At 46.6% G+C, this 25399-nt stretch overlaps 3 protein-coding genes across 5 annotated transcripts in view; all 3 read left to right on the forward strand.

Annotated features, from left to right (window-relative positions):
* The window catches only part of LOC126561974 (dynein axonemal intermediate chain 3-like), a 216142-nt gene extending 203875 nt beyond the window's left edge, over positions 1–12267 (forward strand). Inside the window, exon 4 of the mRNA XM_050218374.1 lies at positions 12255–12267. The gene's annotated coding sequence lies outside the window, so the exon portion shown is untranslated. The remainder of the gene's footprint in view (positions 1–12254) is intronic.
* Positions 2754–4914, forward strand: LOC126558641 (ethanolamine kinase). Its single transcript, XM_050214696.1, has 4 exons — positions 2754–2900; positions 3803–4236; positions 4303–4755; positions 4828–4914. Exons 1-4 carry the CDS (start codon positions 2754–2756, stop codon positions 4898–4900), a joined length of 1107 nt encoding a protein of 368 aa, XP_050070653.1. The 3' UTR covers positions 4901–4914.
* LOC126567330 (syntaxin-binding protein 5) lies at positions 10204–23501 on the forward strand. 3 transcript variants are annotated; one of them, XM_050223562.1, is made up of 23 exons: positions 10204–10382; positions 13334–13431; positions 13512–13700; positions 13794–13928; positions 14031–14094; positions 14171–14378; positions 14468–14543; positions 14633–14793; positions 14884–15349; positions 15431–15509; positions 15585–15701; positions 15786–15922; positions 15998–16184; positions 18079–18445; positions 20242–20358; positions 20458–20580; positions 20669–20794; positions 20872–21063; positions 21151–21259; positions 21622–21708; positions 22293–22388; positions 23027–23151; positions 23231–23501. In XM_050223562.1, exons 1-23 carry the CDS (start codon positions 10236–10238, stop codon positions 23491–23493), a joined length of 3669 nt encoding a protein of 1222 aa, XP_050079519.1. In that variant the 5' UTR covers positions 10204–10235; the 3' UTR covers positions 23494–23501. The 3 variants fall into 3 exon arrangements, with proteins under 3 accessions (XP_050079519.1, XP_050079526.1, XP_050079530.1); XM_050223569.1 differs by lacking the exon at positions 18079–18445 and adding an exon at positions 19072–19360; XM_050223573.1 differs by lacking the exons at positions 18079–18445; positions 21622–21708 and adding an exon at positions 19072–19360.
* The last annotated feature ends 1898 nt before the right edge of the window (positions 23502–25399 follow it).

Here is a 25399-nt window from a genome sequence, read left to right on the forward strand (position 1 = left end):
AGTACGAGCCTCGTCTATGATCTACGTAGATCCCCGGTTGCACGAATTTCCACAACGTGTTTTTTTAACACTAAAGTCGAGTTTCTTTTGAAAACGATCCACGGGAATGTCACTGGCGGAATTTTCCGGTAGTTGTTGGGACCCCCTTAGCCCGTGGAAAATCTACAATTACTCGCTCGATTGTTGGTCCGATCGGAGGGAGCAGCGCACTGTTGGACGCATCTTTGGGCCGCTCATCTTTTTGTTGAACATCCTACCCCAATTCATCCACACCAATGTCTAATTTAGCTCAATGATCTCGATAAATAAACTAGTAAAAGTAGAGAAAATGAGCTAAAAATCCGATTATATGGCTTCATATGGATTGCAAAGTTGACCGAACTAGAAGACACTTACCGAACTTTGGTTCGATGTGAGAGGGGGCCCCAATTTTCACTCCGCTTAGGGCCTTCGAAAAGATAAATCCACCATTGATCCTCATGACATCAAACAGCAAAAAGTCGTTCGTAAGGCTGGTGGTACAGCTCCATCGTTCCGATGTAATCGCACAGTTTTCCGAACAAATGATTTTGTTTCTCCCTTCCAATAAAATTGGAATCTTTTGGCATCAGTCAAATCCCATAAAAAATTGGGAAGAACGACGGAGCTGTGACACAGGCCTAGGGCTTTCTCTCTTGGCTGTTAAGACCTCCTACATCAGCCCGGCCTTCTTTTAGACTTTCTTAGGAGGCGTCCGTAAATAACGAAACACTCGAGGGGGAGGGGGGAGTTCCTGCTTGCGTTACCAAGGGAGAGGGGGTCCAAATTGTGTTATGTAACATAAAGTAATATGTAACAAAACCTCGGGATACATATGTTTTAGTTTAAGTAAAAGTTAGAGTTTAAAATAATGAAATCCCTGTATTAGCGTAACGTAATTTATGGTCACGATCCCTTACTAGACTTCTTATGAATAGTTCGTCTTATGGACAGCTGGACATTGCGAGAACGCTTCGGATGGGATTCAAACTCCGCTCGTGCCGTGTGTTGTGTAAATGTAACGAAAAGCATATTTTCCAGCATTTCATAATTCCAAAACTATGCGCTCGTGTACTGACAGCCTAATGGTGCATTACTAAGACCCAAATTATCAATCTCGCAACGAACACCAATTCTCTATCTCTCTCTCTCTCTCTCTCTCTCTCTCTCTCGCTCCCACACAAACACGCTACCGCTAAACGCACGCAATACGTGTAGCATGAAAAAGAGAATATAAAGAGCTCTTGTAAGGGGCGCCACCGTAAGAAAGAGTACGGACTAAACAGATTAGATTACTGTTTCATTGAACGAATCATCAACATTTAGTTCATTAGCTCTCTTTATGTATAAATTTCTCTGAAATTTACTTTGAAATTTACTGTGCGAAACAGTTAACGTGCCATTGCAGTGAGCAATTGCGGAACCCCTTCTACAGGCGTGTAAGATGTAACCAAGATGATGAATTACCGTGAGGGGGGCATCGAAATCTTCTTCGTTCCACTTGTAGGGTGACAGATGCATGCTAGTACAACATCCGTAGAGGGAAAGGGAGAGAAAGCACGCACGAGAGAATATGCGATATTTCGCATCTCCAGACGAAGCGGACTCTCTAACATTTTATGTCACTTCTCTCGCTCTCAAGCTCGAATTCTCTCTCTCTCTATCGCTCTCTTTATGCGTGTCTAAATACAGCCCTTCCCAAAAACCATGATCGAATATGTTCGATGCGTACCAGCCGGTTAATGTACATGATGGTCAGACAGGCAGCCTTTTGCCACAGCAGCAACGGAGCCATATCAACGTCGCATACGCACGCACTGCACACCCTGTGTGCCTGTGTGCGTGTGTGTGTGCGCTCAGTGTGCTAAAAGGAAGGCTATCATCATCGGTGGTGTCGGGCCGGGCTGGGAGGGGGAAGCAGGTGGGGTAGGCCTTGCGGTGCGACTGGCATGTTGGTTGCGGTCGTCGGATGTGCCGTGCTTAGTCTACGTGCTGCCCTACACTGTGATTGCTGCATATACGCGCGCGCAATCCACCACACGTAACCAGGACTGGTCTTTGTGCGGAAAACAAAATCTCCGGCTGTGTTGCTGTGTGAATGCGTCTGGTGCAAGCAAAATATAAAGCACGGATTTACATAAATTTGTTGCATCCAACCTGATCGCACGCCCGCAATCTCGCCTCTGTTGTATATCTGTGAATCAAGTGTTGTTGTTTTGTTGTGGCCTGTGTTTATACTCGCCGAAAGGGACGACGAAGGCATTACACTGACCCATAACAACAATCAACTGATATCGCACTTCGACCATCCACAAGCAACCACAATCCCGCCGACCGGTGAAGTTTCGGGCCCGTAGTTCCGGGTTTCTCGGATTCACGGAACAAACACAACCTTCGTTGGAAATCCCGGTCCTAGTTCTGGATGCGTGCCAACATAACGCAGGAACGTCACGGGTTTGTCGGTCTGTTCCGTGGGGCATCGATTTTGAAGGAAGACTCGCAGACACGCAACTGAGCAGGCGCAGTCATTTCGCAAAGGCACGACTCAACCACAGGGTGTGTGAGAGAGAAAAGGAAAGAGCATACGGTGCCCTTGCTGGAAAGCTATCGCAAATTGTACAAATCAACAAGCAAGACTTAGAGATTGTGTGAGTGTGTGTGTGTGTGTGTGTGTGTGTGTCTGTGTCTGTGTGCGCGCGTGTTGAAGGGATACCGAAACTTCAACCCGGCTAAGAATGTTACAGCCAACGGATGACTCCACCAACAGTACTGCCGTCCAACAGCTGTCACTGGTCGTCAGCGAGCAGGCGGTTGTCGAAGGTGCCACCGAGATACTGAAGGTTATCAGGCCGGACTGGTCCCACGACAACGTGCGATTTAAGGTCAGTTTGGGGGTCCAAGGCTCACCAGCCTTAAATCGGCTCATTTTATGATCTATTAGACCTCTACGTCCACTAGCTCGCTCCCCTTCAAAAATGTTCGCCCCAAAGCTACCCAGCCGGGAGCATCCAGCACCAACTCTCAGATAGTTCGAGATGTTGCGGAATTAGTGTCATCACAATGTGCGAATGAGTATGGCGGACATTTGGCCTAGTGGTCCGTTCAATCTGTGAACCTCTGACACATTGTTTGCGTAAAACTTTAGCGCGCTCGTACCGCTTGAATGCGTCCGGAATTTGAAATTGCGGTCAACTACAACATCATTAAAATCTTCTTTATTCCTCCTTACCTAACGTTTCGTGCGAACTAATGAGTCATTAGACTAGTATTAGCTTAACGCACTGCGCTACCCTGTACGTGTCGAACCTGCGGTTGGTAAGAAGATCGGTACCTGGTACGTGTTTGCACATTAAAAACCTACTCGCAGTCAACTGAGCAGCTTATCTGTTGTGTGCCTGTGTGCATAATGCATAGGTTTCTGTGCACACTAAATGACGCCCAATTCAGGTGCTTACGAGAACGGAAGGGAGCTCTAATGATCAGATGACACTTCAGGCAGCAGCTCGCCATCCATCAACAGACAGCTGACCCGTCCGATAATGGCCAATAATGGTGATAATGAACCTTAATATGCTCAAGTAGAAAATTGCTCTGATAAGCGCATTGTGTGACTGCGGTATCTCTGGGACATATGGGAGGGAGAGAATTCAATTGTACATCAAATCAAAGTGTGCGCGATTTGGGGTTTTCATATACATCTCGCCTCCAATTGCTTATTCTAGTATAATAAGGGCTTTCCTTCTCTGTCAGAATAATGCCAATTTGTGTTCGTTTCTTGTTGTAGCTCTTCACCGATGGTATTACCAACAAGTTGGTCGGATGTTTTAAGCAACCAGATGACAGCGATACGAGTGAGCGTACGCCCGAACCAGAGGATGTGGTGCTAATCCGGGTGTACGGTAACAAGACGGACCTGCTGATCGACCGACGCAAGGAGACGGAAAACATCAAACTGTTACACCGGTACGGTTACGCACCCGCCCTGTACGCCACCTTTGCCAATGGTCTCGCGTACGAGTACGTGCCGGGCGTTACGCTTACACCCGACACGTGTACGGCGGATAGCGTATGGCCGCTGGTTGCCCGCCGGATGGCACAAATGCACAAAGTACGGCCGGATGATCCATCGGCAAGCGACGAACCTGCGCTCCCGGCCAAGTTAGACCAATTTCTACGGCTCGTTCCTAACCGCTTTAGCGATCCGATGAAAGACGAACGGTAAGCGTTACTTTCAGTTACTTATCAGGGATACGACTAAAACTTCAAACGCCTATACATTTGCAGCGTATGGAAAGTGTTTCCCAGCGTGGCGGAGTTGCGGGACGAGTTTGACGCGCTGTACGCGAGGTTACTCGAAACTGGCAGCCCGGTCGTCTTCTGCCATAACGATCTACTGCTCGGAAACGTGATCTACGACGAGGCACGATCGCGCGTCACCTTCATCGACTACGAGTATGCCGCACCGAACCATCAAGCGTTCGACATTGGCAATCACTTTACCGAGTTTGCCGGAATCGATGAGATTGACTATGGACGGTACCCAGCGCCCGACTTTCAACTGCGCTGGTTACGGGTGTACCTGGAGCAGTATCAGGATGAATCGATCCCAGTATCGGACAGCGCCGTGCAGCGACTGTTCGTACAGGCAAACCAGTACGCACTGGCATCACACTTCCTGTGGGCCATATGGGCCCTCATACAGGCGGAACACTCAACCATTGATTTTGATTTCGTGCAGTAAGTGACCGCTATCGATATGCATACATTCCTGCACATTGAGCCAATGACTATTACGTCTAACAATTGCAGATTCGGTGCTACGCGATTCCTCGAATATCGTCGACGGAAGGAAGAGTTCCTAGCGCTTCGCTACACCAACTAGGATGAATGCACTGTTGGATAGCAGTTGGCGGATCGACATCTAATGTGTCGACACTACCCGCGGGTCCACACGGAACATACCACCCGAGACAGCAGGATCTGTCCCCTTAGCTATGTTCTCCCGTGAGCTCACCCGTCAACATTTGTCACCATTTGTATTACCAATCACTAGCCTCACTAGCCAGCCAGGGTTAGCGACAGCTTCCCACTGCGATTTTACGATTCTTGTCTGATTACGTTCCCAAATTTTCGGGGGCATTTTTATGTTTGAACTCTTGCTCAGATACTCGGTTATTACTAGTGGTAGCACAAATAGGGATAGGCAATGAGAAAAATAATTGGTGGTAGTAACGAAAAAGAAAAAAAACGTGGTGCAACCAACACAAAAAAGACTCATAGATTCCCAAAGCAAATGCGCGCTTAAGTGCAGAATCTTATTAAGGCTGGCTGTTTCATTCCAATGCGTGTGGGTGGAGTAGTTGAAATTATTGGACAAATATCAGGGGGGCCAAACTAGTGCAAAAAGATACCAAACGTACACCTTCAAACACACACATATAAGAACCTACGCGGGATAGGTGTGTTAGATGGGTGTTGTTTTTGTTTTTACTACGTGCATAAGAAGCAATAAATACAATGATTAACGCTAACTAATAAGAGACGAAGCTCGTTCGAAGTGCTTTATTTCATGCAGAAATGATGTACAGAGTTTCCATGATGGTCTCACAAGGAAAGTCGAACTATCGTAGGTCCCAGATGTACCATATGTCGAACTACCGTACTGGACCGTCTTTCCAAGTAAGTTAAGTAAGACAAGTAACACAAAAGTGACAGTCCAAGGATCTCTCGAGGTTTTAGAGCCAAAGAAGAAGAATGTGTACAGGTAGGTGATCAACCATTTATACAACACACAAAGTCCACGGAGGGGACATTGGGGCGGTCCACTGGTGGAGGCGACTACAGCGCCGGTCTTCACACGGCAGGACCGGAGTTCAAATCACTTCCGCAGACCGTTCCCCACGTAGTGATGACTAACTATCCAATTACATAGTATCACCAAGTCTAGTAAGCTGTTTGATAACCCGCCGGCGTGACGTAGTAAGCCATGAAGAAGAAGATAGAGTCCACATACGCCTTTGAGACGTGGACTCTATCTGCAACTATTGAATATTTCCTTATAGCTCTTAGTTATTGGATATTAAGAGACTTCTGCAAAATCCCACCCATCCATGTTTTTCATCAAGCAGTTAAGCTACTGGAAAGCTCTACGTCAAGTGTTGTTGTTTTTTCCTCCCCAAAAATACACACATACATTGCTTTGGCCCCCTGTTGTTTACCCAAAAAAATGTTACGGCCATTGCGCCCCAAAGCTCTGTCCCTTCAAAAGTGAACAGTCGGGCCACTCCCTTAGGTGTCGGGATATGTGAAGATGTGTACGTACGGGGGAAAAAACCGTAGTCGTCATCGTTGTGACGGGGAAAATCGTCTTCGATGGGGTAAAGCTATCCAAGCTCGGCCAAACTCGTCAAACGTTCGTGTTATACATCAGTACAAAGTATGGTACAAGTTGTATGGTGATGTGTAATACGAAAATCGACACATCTACTGTCAAGTCGAATTAGCTACAACAAACCAATGCCTTCTTGCAATACTTACGTAGATGCTGTTCTTTCCTCTACGCCTAAAAGTATGCAAACACTTTTGTTTAAATAATTTTTAAAACTATTTTAAGCAAAGTTGGTGATTGTAGAAACGGTTTTGACACTTTATTTATGTTCGGGAACATTATCACGCGGGAACAACAGGCAGCGTATCATGTGACCGTGTGATTTAAACTGTATATTGCATACCTTCAAGAGCAATGCCGAAATGCGTGACATCTGCCTTTCTCAGTACGCAGCCAAAAACTTGAAATGACAGTTGGACTATATTTGAATGGACCGTTGTAAACATGCCAACGATGGTATTGTTCAACAGTAAAAAAACAAACTATTTACCGATTGGCAGAATTATCGCGTTGCCGAAATCTGGTTCGATTTGCTATTATCGCTGTACTTTCATAGCAAAATAAAGCAAAAATTGATCAAAAATCTCGCTATACCCCTAATGAGAGATAAGATGGAAGAAACCGTATTTTTCATTCCTTCATACCAGCTTGTGTAGGCTGTACAAACAATAGAAATGTATCGATCGATTGTTATTTGCTTCAATGCATCACACGTTCATGATTTTATTATATTAAGGTAAATACTAAGTGAAAATTAGCCTTCATCAAATAGCCATTACATCCTCCCACCATCACACAAACAAACACGCACTCAACAAATTCTATTCCTTCGCAAAAGCTCCCGCATGTATCGGACCTCTCTTCGCCGCCAACAATCATCGATTGATAATAGTGCCTTCAACTAAAAGTAAAAAAAAAAATTAGAAGCAAAAAAAAGGAGAATAAGGGCTACCATATACGCAGCACGCCTGCGCATGAAATCTGAAGCACACCAACATAATGTACGGCATGTAAAGGATATGTGCCCGTCCTGCATCGGATACGGCCCTGTCTCGGTTCAAGGGCTGATGCTGTTTTCCCAAACCAATTTCGCCTTCCCGACGGTACGGTTCGACAGCGGTGTCCGGTGCCCGACTAGTGCCAGTGTACACCCTCCACAGATACAAGGAGAAGCAAAAGAAGAAGAAAAATAGGAGAAGAAGATACGAGGAGCAAAAAAGAAAATCGAACAAAATATTCGGTGCAGAAAGTAGCAAGCGTAACATAGCAGCAGCAACCAACAAAAAAGGCGAAAAACAAACAACAAAAAACTGTACTTTAAAAAAACAATAAGAAAGAAGGAGAAGAATAAGAAGAAGAAGGAAATTCCTCTTACATCATCTTCAAACTTAAAAGACGGTTCAAAACCAAGAGAGCGAAAGAGAAGAGGAAAAAAAACAGCAAACAACACAAAAAGGCAAGCGAATAAAGGGTTGAAAAAACAAGGCGAAAAATGGGTATTTGTTTTTCGCTTTGCATTTTTCCTCCTTAAACTGTGTGTGTGTGTGTGTGTGTGTGTGTGTGTGTGTTTGTGTGTGTGCTGTGTGCCCTATGTATGTGAAAATCGCCTTTTTTCCATCTCTTTTCCACCACCCCCATCCAGCCCCACCCATCACCTCTCAGCGCCTTTTTTCCTGTGTCCACTTTTCCATCTGCCGCGCCACCTACACACATGTCGTGATGCCTTTTTTCACGAATTTTCTTCTATTGTTTTTCTTCTTTCTCGCTCTCTTTTAAAATCCACCCACCCGCCAACTCCCCCCACCTGCCTTCCCTCATCTGTGAAACGTTTAGTGCGCATAGGGTGAAAAGTGCAGCCACCGGTATCGACCCGATAGGTGCGGACGGACACATTTGAGTGTGAAAGTGAACATTATCAGTGCTCCCGTGCGTGCGTGCGTGCGTTTTTTGTGTGTGTAAATCTCGCGTTGTGAATGCGTACGTGAAAAGTAAAGCTGCCCTTTTCCTACCACCCAAAACCCACCCCCATCCAAAAACCTCCCCTCCTCCCCCACAGCCCTCCCCCACCCTTTCAAACATCCCTTCGTGTTGAATCCACCGACCATCACTATCAATCGCTAGCCTGGAACGATATAAACAAAAGCGAGAGAGAGAGAGATATATATAAAGAGTGCAGCAAGGTGTGTGGAGAGCTGGAGGAAAAGGAACGGGTGTATCGCAAGCTTCCAGCCTGAAGCGAAAAAGGAAGGGCTGTCAGCATGCGCCATGATGGAGAGAGCGAGACGGCATAATATATTGCTCATCTTTCGAGTTGACTAACAGAGAGAAACCCGACCGAGCGAGAGAGAGCAGGAAGGCGCGCGCGCACAGGTGTAGCAAAAAGAGAAGCCAATTCGCTCGTGCTTCCCCACAATACACACACATACATACACTAGGCGCACACAGCACAGGCGAGCGTGGCACGAGCGAGGGCGCGCGCGCACACACCTAGCGAGAGCGATAAACGTGATTGACGAAAATTGAGCGAACAGTGATGGCGTACGCAGCAGTAGTAGCAGCAGCAGCAGCAGTAGCAGCAGCAGCACCAACCGACCAGTATTAGTGCACACACGGGTCCGTGAAAACAACACTCGCAAAAGTAGCGCGCGCTCAAGCGCAGCCCCATACAACACATACGCACGGGTGTTTTTTTGTTTCTCGTTTGGACACGGTTGTTTGATCGTTTTTGTTTTTTCGTTTTTATGTTGAGCTTTGTTTGTTCTAATTATCACGTCGACGGGACATGTAAACAGTGCCTATCAGTGCTTCCCGTGAAACGCGAACGGTGTGCGTGTGTGTAGGTGTGTTGCGCACAGCAATATTGCTACGGCAAAGGCAGGCGATAACAAAACCACCAAAGGGCGCCACATCAAACTGGGTCGCTTAGCGGTGGTGAAGCGCTCGTCGGACGGAGCAACGGCAGGCGGAAATCGAACCACAACAACAAAAGCAACACGCAACCACGCAAGAAACGATGCGCTTTGCCAGGCCAACGATTGATTGTTCGAACAAGAAGAACAGCTGGTTTCGCCCATTTTCGATGCGCTGATCGTGACGACGGCTGCCGAGTTCGATTAGAGCACACACACACTTACACTCCCACACATACACTGTCACACACACGCACACACAGCACACATCCCGTACACCACCCACACTCGGCCTATCATCCCACTTTTCCACCCTACCTGCACCGACACTCACGTACACAGACACACGCTCGCGTTCGTCGCTCGTCGTGTAACGTTTTTTTCTTTTCGGGAGAATCGAATTTTCCTATCGACGTTGGACTGCACCTAACGACGACGACACCATCATCGATCGAGCCACTTTCCTAAAGCTCCCTTCACCACCCGGCGCGGCGCACACCCTAAAAAAGCGCTCCAGCATTCCCCACCCCCGGCCGGGGACCGGGAACGAAAACAAAACCGCAAAGCACCGCCCGTCTTCCAGTGAGAAAATCCCACGAGCCACCGCCTCCCCCCACACTACCAGCAACAACAACAACCAAAAAAACCACCCCCTTCGCATTCCGCTCGAGAGAGACCCCCCCCCCCCCCCCCCCCGAACTATTCGCATCAGCACACACGCACATACACTACTACGTATCGGTCGTGCGCGCACACACACCCGCGCGCGCACGCACGCACGCACTCTCGGCTACGGTGGACGCGTGTGTGTGCAGTGTGCGTGCTGTGTGTGTGTGTGTGTGTGGGAGGGGGAAGGTTGAACGTGCAAACGGTGTGTGCGGTGGTGGAAGGGGGTTGAGTGGCGAGAAAGTGCGGGAAAGATGAAGAAATTCACCTTCAAGGGCGTGCTGGACGGGTTTCGGTCGTCGGTCAATCAGCAGACGCCGGCAGGTGGTGGGGCGGCCAAAATTTGCGTAGAGCAGGAGATACAGGAAACGCTCCGGTCGGAACACTTTCAGCTGAAAAAGGTAATAATCCCTTACAAACAGATAAAGAAATGGGGTTGGGGTGTGGAGAGGGAAAGGTGAAAAGACGACACATTTTTTGGCCTTCTTTCACGGGGACGCAAATTTGATTTTGTTCTCAAATTTTGATATGTTTTAGCGTGCGGCACACACAAGAAGTCGTGTGTGCGTGTTTTATTGCGTTTGGGCGTGGTTTTTTAGCTGCATCGGATGGGAGGGGGAGGATTGGGGGGATGATGAGAGTGGGTGGCTTTTTGATGATGCTGCTGCCTGAGATGCAGCGGCATCAAAAAGTCACCCTCCCACGGCACACCGTGACACATTCCAATGCATCCCAATGGTTTCGCCATCCCCTGGTGCCTAGGTCATTTGTATACTGCGCATTCACTCACGTACACGCACAGGCACATTGTTCCTTTCTTTTGCCATGATGTCATCCCAGCCATCCGAAATACAGAGAGAGGAGAGAGAGAAGATGAAGAGCTAACCTGAACCTGAATGGAGCAATATTTTCGCAATCAAACAAAGAACTGCCAGTCCTCTTCTACAAGCAAACAACACCTACAGCAGCTGGAACAACACACATCTATCAAACGAGCTGCCGCCGTCATCTTCTCCTTTCTTGTATGATGGCTTCACAGTTATCTGCGCCATATTGATTTATCTATGGTCGAATAAGTTCGTCGACGGGCAAGGAACAATTTACCGACCTACACACGTGGAAGTGACTGATGCCTCTCATCCCGACAAACCCATCTTTCCCATTATTCATCCTGCACAATACCCTGAAGAGCACAGAACGCTACATAAAACTACATTCCATTACGTTCTACATCATCAGGATCGATATTTTTCATTACGACTTATTGAATCGTTTTAGTTCGGACGGCTGTGGAAGAGCGGGGGTTAGGATCTCCACAGCACGACTCTATATATCCAACGTTCCTGCAGCCTATGTGAACACCTCCATGACCTAACGCACATACAGCATCTGCATGCCACGGAACGTACTAGATACTTTCGCAACACCGTTTCGCAGATTCTATTTTGTTCCTTCTACCAGAAATCACTATTGGAGAAGCTAGCGCTGAAGGACTCACAATAGTGTGTGATTTACCGTGAATCAAGATTACAGGGTGTAGGAAATAAGCATCAATAATGAGTACTCTAAGTAAGGATATGGCAACCATCTGTTTGCTAGTCCATTTTGTCAACCATTTTGGCATTTGGATTTTCGAGCGATATCGCACAAAGCACGAAAGCTACACTTCATTAGCAAACATACGGTTCGCTTTTGTGGAGCTCTTTTCTTTTTCGTCTTCTGCTGAATCTGCTTCATCATCGACAATTAGAAAGACGTACGCAGATCCTTGCAGCTGCCGAATGCGCATGTCCATATGCTTGGAGGGTTGGAGGTTTCTGCCACTGTTTCCCCAACAGTACCAACGGCTGCAATGAATACCAGTGTGTGCGTGTGTGGGAGGCAGGATTTAATTTTATTATTATTGCTCTCCGAACCCTCCCCCCCTCGCCCTTTTACTCTATCTGCTCTAAAGAAAATATATGGATGTGTGCGCGAATATATTGGACGACAAAAATCCTGCGTTATTCTATCAGCGACAACTGATCGATTGGAGGAAAATAGCCAGCGTTTGTTTTATTTGGTATGTTACTATTTGCAAGCTATATCATAAGACACACGCGGCTATTTTCCACAATCATACACCATCAAAATAGGCATCCTTCCGTAGTACCAGCTTGAATGAACAAACGAGCTGGTGTTGGAAACATATGGTTCGATTCCATCGCCCGTACCCATGAAAGTTGGGAAAGTTTCAGGTGAAAATTATACAACCATCTCGGACATCGAGGTAGAAGCGGGGAAAGGCAAACGACTGATGGCAGTGAGAGAATCAAGAGATTCAGAGCGCACAGGAGAACATTGTAAGAGGTCCAGGATCCGCCTACTCTGATATCTCGCCCTACCCCCATACCATCCTATCGGACTTCCCGACCTGCCAGAAGGTGCTCGTATCATCAATCCATAGACACGCACGAGCAACATAAAATCAATAGCGCACGGCTAACGGTTGGAGTAGGAAACCGATCGAACAAAGCAAATTCCGTCTCTAGGATCCTCTCTTTACATATGTAGATGACAACGACACCCGGCCAGCAGCATCATCATCCGATTTTATCAGAAATGTATTCGCCCTGGCCATTACCTTCGTTGGTCGTACACAGGCAAATTTGCAGCACATTGCTTTTTTTGCCAAACCGTTCGAATCAATATTTCTGTCAACTTGCACTTTTGCGTTGTACTTCATGCCCTCCCCGTTTTGGAGCAGCACACATTTTCCAGCAGCCTCGTACTGCGCAGATGTGTGTGGAACTCGTGGTCTCTCCCGCTTACTCCCGGAGTAGGAAAAACGACCCCACCCCCCCTCTCGCCCTTTCACCACTACTCCCCCGGTTCCGCTGAAGCGCCACTGCTCCACTATTTTTTTCGCGAGCGTGCGCACAATCGTGAAAAGAGGGGTTTTGTGTATGTGAGTATGTGCGCGATGGCCCTGTTTTTTTGGTACCACGGCCTAAAGTTTAAAACGTTCAATGACGAAATTGTACACTTCATTCTAATTACATCCGTCTACCCATGGGACGGGACTTATGGTACTACACAAATCGTACCTGAACCATTACACTGCACTCTAATAATACGGAGCGGGCAGTCGAAGGCGTTATTTACCGGTAGTAAATAATGCTAATAGATACTTAGCCGATACATCTAGATGATAGATAAAATGCGAAATTGCACCGACATTCTAGAATCGATCCAGCGAGTCCTGGATGTTCCGATACGTAGATGTAGATGAACAGCAACGAACCGATACACGCAACTGTGACTAGTTGTTCAGTCAAACTCATCAGTAATTTTCTTCTTTCGCCCTCGATAGACCTTTCGCCATGGCTTCCCATACTCACCCACGGCGTTGGCCTTCGATCCCGTCCAGCGAATTCTGGCCGTGGGAGACAAGTTTGGTTCAATGCGGTTGTAAGTATCGACATCGTGCGGCCCATACCCTCCCCCATCCTGTTCGATCGATATAAGAAAACAAACTCTTTCCCGCACAGGTTGGGTAAGTTCGGCGTCGATGCCCACGTGAAGCACGAGGGCGAGTCGGCCTGTGCCGTCAATTTGATCGAGTTCCTGGTTAACGAGGGCTGCCTGGTGACGGCCACCGCCGACGATACGCTGCATCTATGGAATTTCCACACCAAAATCCCGAAGGTGGTGCAGAGCCTGAAGTTCCAGCGGGAAAGGTAATGGTGGTTTGGAAAACTTCTTGCAAAGGAATAAAAAACTAATTTGCAATTTTCTTGTATACTTGTACTCCAACACACCACCGAATACAGAATATCTCGTCTGCACCTGCCCATCGGTACCAAGTGGCTGTACATTGGAACGGAGAAGGGCAATACGCACATTGTCCACGTCGATTCGTTCACCCTCAGCGGCTACGTTATCAATTGGAACAAAGCTATCGATCCGTAAGGCTCCGAACACCGAAACACACGCCCTGCGTGTGTGTGTCACCAATCTCACCACACGTTTCTAACCAAAATGTTGTCTTATCGCTTTAACTTTCGCAGCATTCGCAAGACGCACCCTGGCGCAGTGGTTCACCTGTCCGATAATCCACTGGATGCAAACAAGGTAAGTGCCTATACGGGCACGCTAATTTTGCACACGTGCGCTAACCTGCATTCTTCGCCATTTGTCGCTTGTACAGCTGCTAATAGGATTCGAGTCCGGTCAATTAGTGCTGTGGGATATGAGAGGAAAATGTGCGGAATTTCGCTGGCTGTCGCAAGAGCCGCTCAGCTCCTGCTCCTGGCATCACGAAGGGAAACACTTCATAACATCACACACCGACGGTTCTTTATGTACGTGGCCTTTGAAACTTTCACCAAAACCCTTAACTCATAGTTTTCCTCACGGTAAGTTAAAAACGACGGTGCCATGCACTTTAACGGAAGCAGCCATCACCAAGCCTACAAGTTTGTACCCTCTTTCACGTTATCCGCAGCTAAAACGAACAAGGAAGGAAAAACGGAGAGCTGTAACTCTATTCAAAAAGTTGAAGTGAAAACGAATAGAATAGGGTAGGCCAAGCTAGTTCCCACTGGGCACTGTCCCATTTCGTGCTTCGTACTAATCTTCCCCCTTTTTACCACTGTCTGACATTCAACAGAGATCAATTTACCATTTTCTCGGGCGGTCTGCCGACGGAGAAGTGCAGTCCCAAGTCGCACTGCATCACCGTCATGGTGCAGGGCAAATCGACGACCGTCTTAGAGATGGAGCACAGCGTAGTTGACTTTGTGACCATGTGCGAGAGTCCGTGGGGCAGCGGTACGTTTAAAAAAAAAACCCATCCCAAGATCATTCCACAAGCTAAAAAAAACATTTCTCTCTCTATATTCCTCTCTCGTGATCTCTCAGACCTGCAAGAACCGTATGCCGTGGCAGTGCTGCTACAGAATGACCTCGTACTGATCGATCTGCTAACACCCGGTTATCCCACGTTCGAGTCGCCTTATTCGATGGACCTGCACGAGTCGCAGATCACCTGCTGTACCTACCTGGCCGACTGTCCGTCCGATCTGGTGCCCGCGTTCTACTCGGTCGGACGAAGCGCGGCCACCAACCGGCGCTCCGGCTACTCCGAGCGCGAGTGGCCGATCAATGGCGGCGAATGGCAACCGACGTCCTGCAGCTACTCGGAGATCATCCTCACCGGCCACCAGGACGGCTCGATCAAGTTCTGGGACTCCAGTGCCGGCACGCTACAGGTGCTGTACAAGCTGAAGACGTCGAAGATATTTGAGAAACCCCGAGTGAGATCGCTGGACAGCGGCGAGGAGGACCCGTTAGCCATCTCAATGCTGTCCCTGTGTGCTGAGTCGAGGTGCGTGTGAGCTATCTAGACGACGCAATACCAATACCTACAACACAGTAGATCATTGGTCACGCTATTTTCTAATTGCAGAAAGCTTTGTGTTGCCTGCAACTGTGGTTATGTCGTTCTGTTCAAGTTCCGGAGAGCCGAAAGCACCGGGGACATTGTGGTAGGTACCACCGCTCTTCACATCATTCCATTCGTCGTACTTCGCTTACGAATGTAGCTCTTCTACCCATCTTAGGTTTTGGACATTCCGTTCACCATGGAAACTTTTACCGAATTTGAAGGCAGTCCCGAATGTGAGTTCATACCTAAATCACTGCCAAAAACCGTTGACTCAACCGAGAGCGATAAGAAGGTAGGTGTTCTCTGAGATGCAGCCGGGCGTAAGATTAGACTTCGGATTCGATTTTTGTTTGTTATCCGTTCCTCATTCTTACAGAACTGCAGTTTATTGAAGGTGAAAACTGGACCACAGCGAAAACCGCCCGGGTTTCAAGCTCAGTTGGTATGCGTTCCGTCGTGGGCGTGCGGCAGTGTGCAGATAACTGCGCTCACCATCAATTCCAACTATGGACTGTAAGTAACGTCGTGCTTGTGTTTGTCAACTCCCTCACTAAATACTGACAACTCTTGCCGTTCTGTGATTTCCAGCATGGCGTACGGCAACGAGTACGGGCTAACGATAGTGGATATTGTGAAGAAAACGTGCGTACTAAACCTGTGCACCCAGGAAATCTATGGCGCACAGGACCCGTACTCGAGGACGCCCCGAAGTCCGAAGCGTTTGGAAAATAGTCAATCGAAGGACGATTCATTGCGTTCCCCTAGTATAGATCAGGTACGGCTGAGAGTTAGGAGCACCACACCACCGTCTGGATGATTTCGATTTCTATTAACCAAATTTTACACACATACAAAACCAGACACACTACAGACAGGCGCACACACACACACACACAAACACATTCATATACTAAAGAATCAATATCTCATGTACTATAAATCAATGCATCCACCACATACGGTAGCGCGTTCGGGAATCATGTGTATGTGTGTGTGTATGCGCGTGCGTGTGTATGTATGTGTGTAACGCATTACTTGTATAGAATACTTGTTTTTCAAACACGCGGGAGTAGAGAGTCGATAACTTACAATTGACGTGTCCTAAATCTCGTCTTAACATACGGTGTAGTCCGGTAGTAGTGGATCGCCATGAAACACACCTTCTCGCATTGGACGGAGCAGGCTTATTCTATTCATGGTTCGTTCTGTCATAAAACTCGCTCATCCCAGGGGGTAAACGGCAAAACAAAAACACATACGGTCTTCAAATGCCTGGATGCCATGGGTGGAACGATCGCATCTCAATATCTTGACTCATCCTCATCACCCTTGCACATTGTTAACACCAGACACACATATGCACACACGGTCATACATCTGCCACCGGGGGAAAGCAAGGGCGCATGTACATTAACAACGCGTGGATCACACGGCTACATCCTGTAGCCCTCGAGAAGTTTGGGCAGGATTGGCTTCCACATCTAACATGCCAGGATACGCCTGGGACCGTCCACCATTCACCATCGCCTCTCTCTAGGTTTGTTTGTGCTATTACCATCGGCATTACATCCGATCGGCCGTTTTGGTTACTGGGTAGAATACAGCGCATTACCTCGTCTGGTTTCGTCGTATGTACAGTTTGCTTGTTGATATGGCTAGATATGTTGGATATCCTTCCACCAACTACGTGTAGAAAGTTTTTTAGACAGATAATGGATAGAATCTTGTTTAGCATCTCTACGGCTCAGGCTGCAGCCCCATCAAGAAGCGACTGTCAGCTGTAGTAAAACTTTAATGTGATACCAAATAACGCTTCCAAAGCGGACACAGGTACTGGTACAATCCTACCAAGAATGGTTACATCTCTTTGGCTCCTTAGTAAGACCGGAAGGAAGCAAGTCAAACATCAGTCAAAATTCATTTTTTTAAGAGACGGAAGCTCCTGTAATGATGCGATATTAATCTGCATCATTTGAGTGCTTTTGATCTCTTTCCTTCTTCTGCCTTTCGCTCCAGCTCCCCCTCCTCCTCTCGCTCTCTCCCAATCTAAAGTTTAACACGACACTATTTGATTTTGTACAAAAACTAAATTAGTGTGTTGAACATTCGCACCAAGAAAGCAACCATGTACAGCAGCGGAATTTTTTGCGTAGATTTGTCCGTAATACGCATACCGTAGTTCCGTGTTTGTAGCCTGTGTTGTCACACGGCAATGTGTCACAAGTGGCGTCGTGTGCTACTAGAGTGCTCGGTAGTATACACGCACAACACTCCAACCGTTTTGTGTGTTTTGGTTTATTTTTCGCTCTTTTTTTCTTTTCCTTTTCCCTACTACCCAGAACCCTAAGTCCCATTGTGTGTGTGTCGTGTTTTTGCTCTTTGTCCTTTGTTTTGCGTCCTTGTTGCGATCCTTTTTTTGTGTTTTCCAACCTCGCGTACTACCGCGCAGCCTCCTTTAGGCCTTCACACTACACATACTACCAAAACCATAAAGAAAACCGTACATCGTAGTAGTCTAACCCTCTTTAGCCTATATACAGGGGAGACAGGTGCGCTTTGGCGGGTTACGTGTGCGTGTGTGTGTGTATGTGCCGGTAGAAAAATATTGCGAAGACCATGATGAAGTTGTTGATGAAGAACCCAGATCTATCTATTTGCTCCAGCCCAGCCACGTTGAGCCGGCACGACCGGAACCGACACTGGTCGGACCGGTAATCGAAACGGTGCCGGGTCTCTCGGTACCTTGTCCGACCGTCGCTACTTCCTCCTTCCCTACCTGCGCGACAAGTGGTACCGTCACCATGACCAGCGACACCGACACCACTGGTACCGTACAAGAGGAACCGGACACTGGGCTGGAGTGTTATGCGGAGGAGCCACCGCCGGCGGTGGCTGGGTTGGCGGGCCCAGTACTGGGACAGACGCAGGCACCACCACCACTACCGGCACCGGTAGACGAGGCAACGGCGGCAGCACGGCGTGCCAAGAAATCTTTCATAGAATCCCTACCACTACCAAAGTGGCTGCGGAGTTTGAGTAAGTACCGTCGCTGGAAGTGTCCATACCTACCATAACTCGGTATCTTAGAGCCACACCGTGGACCTGATGCGTCCACCATGTTCCAATCGCATACGTATCGCGTGTATCGCATCTATCACACTCATTATCATTACCATAGCCCCTAACACCCTTTCTCTCTCTCTCTGTGTGTGTGTGTGTGTTCTCTGACTTCCTGTCCTCCATTGCTCCCTGCTCCGTCGAACAGTCGCGTCTTGTTCTCGCTTCGATCGTCGATAATTGAGGTTGGCAGCTAGGCTTCGGATATGAGGACTATACGTTCGTTGTACACATAGAACACGTCCACGTACATGCACACACCTACACATATGGCAGCACCCTTGGGTTTGGGTGTAGTGATCCTGAAAGTTCGTCTCTGCTCAACCTTCCGCTCGTTCTGGGTTTCTTGAGTATTGTAATCTCTTCCCGAACCGGATGATGTACCGCGTGTAGTGGACTAACGTCTAAGCGTGTGGAAGAGGCACCGATCAGATCATAGTTCTGCTCTCACGTCCCATTTAATATTCTTTCCCCCTTATTAAACATTACCACCTCCTCCTACTCCTCCTATTTCCTTATCATTTTCCCCTTCACTCCCACTACAGATAAATGGGCTCGTCGGTGGTGGCAGTGGCAGCGGTGGCGGCGGTGGCGCCAGTGGGGGCAGCGGTGGTGGCGGCGGCGGCAGCGGCGGCGGTGGTGGCATCGGAAGCGGTACCACATCCAGTTCCGCGACGACACCGAACGCAGTCAACTCGAACATGCCGCTGTCGATGTACGAGCGAGGCATGAGCATATCAAGTGCCGGAAGTCCGAGCAAGCGCACTGGAGCTGGAAGCGGATCCACGACAATAACGGGTCTGACAGACTCGGTCAGGAAATCACGATCGCAAGGTGCCCAACACAAACCATCCGCAATGTTCTTGCACACAAATCTTGTTCGGTTGCATCTCTTGCCAAATGTTTTTGTTTTGTTTTGTTTGTGGCTGTTGTTGTTGTCTATTTCTTTGATCTCCTTCTCCTTCTCACTGTTTCTTTTCGTTTTGTCACATTCCCAATTTTCACAGTTTGAACACGAAAATTTATATAAATATATACTCACACATGCAGACTTATACACAACACTAGCTTCAACCCCGATCACCAAAAGTTTCATGTTTCTTTTTCAAGATTGTTTTTCCGTTTTCACAAATTTATCAAATCTCACACACCCACTGACCTTTAGAACCCTTTAGATCGTTCGTTGCTTTCTTAGCTGCTGCAGCAAATTTTATTGTGTTACTCCCACACCATGTTCCGTGTTTAGTTTTGTTTATGCTCTGCTTATCGGTTTCTGGCGCCCACATAGTTTCTTCGTAATACTTCTTCGGCGCCATTTTGTACAGCGATAGTTATGTTAGAATAGTAAATCAAAATCAAATCCTTTAACTCATTTTTCCTGTTTAAAAAATTTGCTTCTCGAAATCGTTAGCAAGTGCTCTGAACAGCTAGATTTTGTCACGCACATTGCATCCTTTATGGCGTTAGTTTTTTGTTCTGGCAACATCCCACCGTCCTTCAATGCTGGTTAGTTGGATTGTATGTTTTTTTTTGTTCCCCATCTCCTTCAGCACGCTTTCTTCGGTTTTACATAAGTTAGAATCCTGTTCTACCTGTTCCCCATTTAGAATCTCCATTCACAATGTATATTTCCGGTTTGTCCATTAAAAAAAAAATAACACATAACACGACCTGTACCGTGTTTTTTCTTCTATTTTGCTACCTTTTTTTTGCAGATAAATTGGATAACTCATTCTCGAGATCTCGTTCATCTTCTATGTCAAGCTTAGAAAATAATGCAATGGAGGCTGTGACTTGTTTGGCTTTTGCCGATAGTTATGTAAAAAAAAGCGGTAAGTAGTGATCTTGACAGTACGGTTAGAGTAACTAATACGCAACGATCGTCGTATCTGATTTCTTCGTTGAACTTCTGCATTGCGCATTGCCTGTAGATCCCTCAATGGCGTTGCCTACTGCATGGTTAGGAACCAGTTTAGGATCGATCCTAACCATCTCTCTATCCATTCCGGAGAACGATCTGAGGAAAGCGAACGTGGTCCAGACGGCACCAACCGGTAAGTGTTGGCGTGTTAAAAACGAACACTCAACGGCCTCATAGTCCCAATATTGACTTTTGACGATTTTTTTCTCTCCCAACTGTAGGAGCCATGTTCCGGCTAAAGGGGTCCATCCTTTCGATGTCGCTGCTCGACTGCAACGGGGCACTCATACCGTACTCGTTCGAAAGCTGGCGCGAAGATTCAAAGGAGGGCAAAGAAAAGCGGGAAAGTATGTTCACCCTCCAGGCGCACCGCTCGCACACGCTCGGCAAAACGTAATCACTTTCATGCACATCTTTCGCCCAGGGACACCAACCAAGACATCATCCACCAAGATGAGCCCTACCAATCCGGACGGTTTGTGCGATCGGCAGTTTATTGCGATCGCGAGTGAGAAGCAGGCGGGCGTGTTTGCACTACCGAGCCAGAACTGCGTCTACCGGAAGAAGCTGGTCGATTTCGATTTTATCGTTAAGGCAGAAATCATTAGCATGAAAGGTATTTTTGTAACAGCACGTCGCTGGCACAGAACGCCAAACACACGTTTTTATTTTTGGGTCTAACAAATCTTTCACCCTTTTACAGATAGTGTCTGTCTGATATGCTACGCTTCGAACGGGCATCTGATGGTGTTTACTCTGCCGAGTCTCAAACCTCTGCTCGAAGTTGATTTTCTTCCATTGGCCGATCTAAGGTACGTGGGACTTTAAAGGATTGGTGCAGTCTGTCCCGCCATTTTCTGGCCGGATTTTTTCCCGTTTTCTTCTTTATTTTCCTCTCAATATAACTAATCTACACACACGGCTACACACGTAACACACATGCATCGTCCTCTATCCATCCTCCAAGTGTGTATGTGTGTATTTGATCCAGACGTTCTCCCATATTTAGAGGGCCCACCTGTCCACTATCCACTAAAACACTAACATTCACATATATGCTACATCACTGTTGCTTTAAAACATGTACCCCCACACACACCTACACGCTCGCATACATCCTTATACACCCGCACAACACCGTTCAACTTAATAACTCCGTTCTCTTCACACACAGTTTCCAAACCAAGTGTAAACAGGGCGTGGTGGATCCAATGCTGTCCATTTGGGGGCAACAACTTATAGTCAATGAAGATTCGAATGTGTAAGTGTGAGGCGCACGATTATCCTTGAAAATGGTCCGTGCGTGCTGCCGAGTGTGTTAATGCGATATCGTTTCTTCGAACCACGTTTTGCGGGAGGGAGGAATCGTTGTTTTGTGTAGGAAAGGGGGGAGGGGAGAGGAATTTGAAGTGGCGGGTGGGAAAATATGTGTAGTAATGCGATCGGGAATTACCCAGTGAAGGAGAGATAGTGCTGTGTCACACATTTACCAGATACGCTTCATCAATCATCTACACGAAAAGCATTACCAGCATATGTATCAGATATACTAAATATGTATATATATATATATGAATGTATATGTATACAACTTTTAACTTGTATAACATTTTTTCTAAATAACATCCTTAAAATTTTACTAACTCACTGCTACTGAAATAATGGGTGTGTGTGTGTTTTTACTATGCCACTGACAATATTCATGTTTTCCTTCCATTTTTCTACTTTCCCTCTCTCTCTCTCTCTTTCTTTCTTCTCTCTTCTTTCTTTGGCGTTTCTCGCTTTCTATTCTCCATCCCCCCCCCCCCCCCCCCCCCAATCGAACCATCTCTTTCTTATCTGCAGGATTTCACGGACGTTTAGCTTTAGTAACAAGGGCCACGGATTGTATCTAGCCACACCCACCGAAATCCAAAAATTTACCGTTTGCCAAGAATTCAGGTAAGTGAAGCGTCCCCATATAAGCGTCTCGGATGTACACTGAACGAAATAAGAATACACCACCATATCTTTTGATAAACAACAAACACAGATGCATACAACAACAAGACTAATTCAAGCTCCATTTTCAAGACATTTTAAGTGAATGTACGTGGTGTTCTTTCGAATAATTGCGAAAAGACAGCGATTTCGTCATGAATTTTATTGGTCAATTCCATAAGTCTTCAACATTCAAGAGTATGGCGATACAGCTTGGCAAAGGTGTCTAACTGTTTACTGTTTTCCTAAATGTGATGAAAACCAATAGACTAAAGATTTCGAACGATATACAGATCCGCACGATGTGCTGGCTCTTCACCTGATTTTACTCAGTTCAGACTTACGAGTCGCGAATTGTTAGCCGGGTGGAGCTATTTTTATTTTGTATCTTTTTGCATAAATTTATCGGTTTTAGTGTGTATAGTTCGCAAAAGATTCGACGCAATAATTAAAAAAAGTTCAAAATACATTAAAAAACAAATTTGAAAAAGCAGTTTTGGTTCATAAAATTTGCAGATAATGTCAAAAATGATGGCGGTGCTATTCTTATTTTGCTCAGTGTGTGTGCAATAACCGAACCACTTTTCTTTTTGTAACAGCCACCAATACAACAATATGCTTGGCGATCTCTACGTACCTCATGAAATGCCGGAAGCACCTAAGGAAAGCTTCTTCAAAGGACTGTTCGGCGGAGGGATGCGCAACCTCGACCGGGAGGAGCTGTGTAAGTAGCTGTGTTTTGTCTGCTTTCGACTCCGTGGCTGTTGTTGTTGTAATATTTGTCAAAAAAAAATCTGTTTTAGTTGGTGAATCGAGCGGTAAAGCGAACCGGTCGGTGGCGAAACACATTCCCGGCCCGAACGCCAACATCCAGGAGCTGAACGCCCGGACGACGTCGGTGACGTCGGAGATCGGTAAGGCGCACCAGCTGATGCTCGAGCGTGGTGACAAGCTGAGCCAGCTCGAGGAGCGCACCGAGCGGATGGCGAACGAGGCGCAACAGTTCTCCAGCTCGGCCCATCTGCTGATGAACAAGTATAAGGATAAAAAGTGGTACCAGCTGTAAACCCCAGTGAGCTAACTAATGGTGATCTGTTGCGTGAGGATGGTGGTGTGCGGAAGGGGATGTTAATAAGTGTCGTGTTGTGCAATGCCTGGCTTGATGGTGCATGCTTGTGTCCATACGTTTTCTTCCCTGCAAAGAGGGATTTGAATTGTAAAAAAAAAAAAACAATCAAAAGAGGAAACGACACTCAACCATGCATCCTCTACCAACTAGTGCAACCTGTTGTTGAGACACATCATCACAAAACACATCCACCCATCCACACCCCACATAGACACACCGACACCTGGGAGAAAATGAGAAAGAAACATCCACACGCATGTGCCGCAACAGCCGGTGGTAAAATTTAAAAAAAATCCGACCGGTTTCGCTTAGTTTCAGTTTCCGGAAGCTCCCATTATTTCGGAAAGCAGAAGGCCGGTGAACGATTTGTTGTTTGAAAAAGCGAAAAGGGACACACTTATATACCAAACCCCAGCCAACCTAAAGTACCCTCCTCAGCAAAACGCTCATCAAAAGCACACATGTTACACAATGCAAAAATAAGGGCAGCAAACCGAAGCGTGCGGAGAGGGTGATGCGGTGAGGGCTGAGGGTTGTGGTGGAGATCAAAATACGAAAAAATAAGCAAAAAAAAAATTCACCCAAAAGAACAAAACAAAAAAAACAGAAAACAAAACGAACCACAAGAAGCAGAGCGCAGGGGAAGCCCAGGTTAAACCGTAGAACATTCTGTTTACTCGTTGAAAATTTATAGATCATAAGCATTAAAACATGCTGCTGCTGATTGCAGTGTACGTGGCCGCTGTGTACGTGTGCAGCTGCCATAAGGAAGGAGTGAAGCAGCAGCAACCACAGCAAAACATGTTATATTAAATTATTTTTTAAACTTACTGACGAACAGCAAGAAAACAAAACAAGCAAACAGGCAGACGTGTTGAGCGAAGTTTTGGTGTGGAAGTCAGTAAAGTGAGACAGTGACAGTAAAGCAAAGCAAAAACAAAAACTAAAAAAAAACAGTCATTACTCAGTAATAACTGCAAAACAGTGCAGAGAAAGAAGAACAATACCAGATCATAGGTAAAATGAATAAGAAGCTGTAGTTGATGAAAAACGAAAAAACACACACATACACACAAGTATAGTGAAAGTGTTTGCCAGGCAGTTTTCGGATCACAAGTGGTGGCGCGCCAAGCAAAAAAAGGGGTTTTGCCAGCATAAGATTTAAAACAGAAACCAATACAAAACACGCGAGAAAAAAAAAAGACAAAATAGTCAAGAGCAACAACAACAAAAAATAATACAATCGCGGAAAACGGAAGCGCGCATCCGCGAATGCGCTTTCAAAAAACACATACATACACACACACACACACATTCGTTTCCGGACTTCCCGTTCGTCCAACCGCCCGGCAACCATTACAACACACCATACACACATACATACATACACAGACGGGCGGGAAAGGATGGATGCATGACCGGAGGGGAAGCAAACAAGCAGAGCAAGGAGGAAGAAAAATTACAGAAATTACTGCGCGTTGCGTATCATTTGTACATAGAACATTTTGATATGACGTGTACTGTACATATGTTGAGAAAAATAGCTATTATTGAAGAAAAAAAAACAAAACAAAACAAAAACACCAAACTGTGTCCGTATTGTTTTTTGGTATGTTTATTAATATTATTTAGCTCTCCGAGGTATTTGGAAGTATTGGGCGTCTCCATCGACGTTTGAGCGTATCCGAAACATGCAGAGAGGAACTCGCGACTGTAGCGACTACGACACTGTCCTTTACCAATCAAATTCAAATTTCCTCATATTGCGCTAATTTCCTACTCGAGCGACCGGTAGTAATAGGAGTCTATTCGACGAGGTAACTGGTATCGTAATTAAAGTTTT

This window comes from Anopheles maculipalpis, chromosome X (genome assembly GCF_943734695.1).
Source record: "Anopheles maculipalpis chromosome X, idAnoMacuDA_375_x, whole genome shotgun sequence".
In the NCBI taxonomy this organism is placed as follows: Eukaryota; Metazoa; Arthropoda; class Insecta; order Diptera; family Culicidae; genus Anopheles; species Anopheles maculipalpis.

Coding starts and splice junctions, on each gene's coding strand:
- LOC126567330 (XM_050223562.1), top strand. CDS start 10,236: ATGAAGAAATTCACCTTCAAGGGCGTGCTGGACGGGTTTCGGTCGTCG. Junction 21,709..22,292: donor GTCAATGAAGATTCGAATGT/GTAAGTGTGAGG, acceptor TCTTATCTGCAG/GATTTCACGGACGTTTAGCT. Junction 23,152..23,230: donor CCTCGACCGGGAGGAGCTGT/GTAAGTAGCTGT, acceptor AATCTGTTTTAG/TTGGTGAATCGAGCGGTAAA.
- LOC126558641 (XM_050214696.1), top strand. CDS start 2,754: ATGTTACAGCCAACGGATGACTCCACCAACAGTACTGCCGTCCAACAG. Junction 2,901..3,802: donor ACGACAACGTGCGATTTAAG/GTCAGTTTGGGG, acceptor TTCTTGTTGTAG/CTCTTCACCGATGGTATTAC. Junction 4,756..4,827: donor ATTGATTTTGATTTCGTGCA/GTAAGTGACCGC, acceptor TAACAATTGCAG/ATTCGGTGCTACGCGATTCC.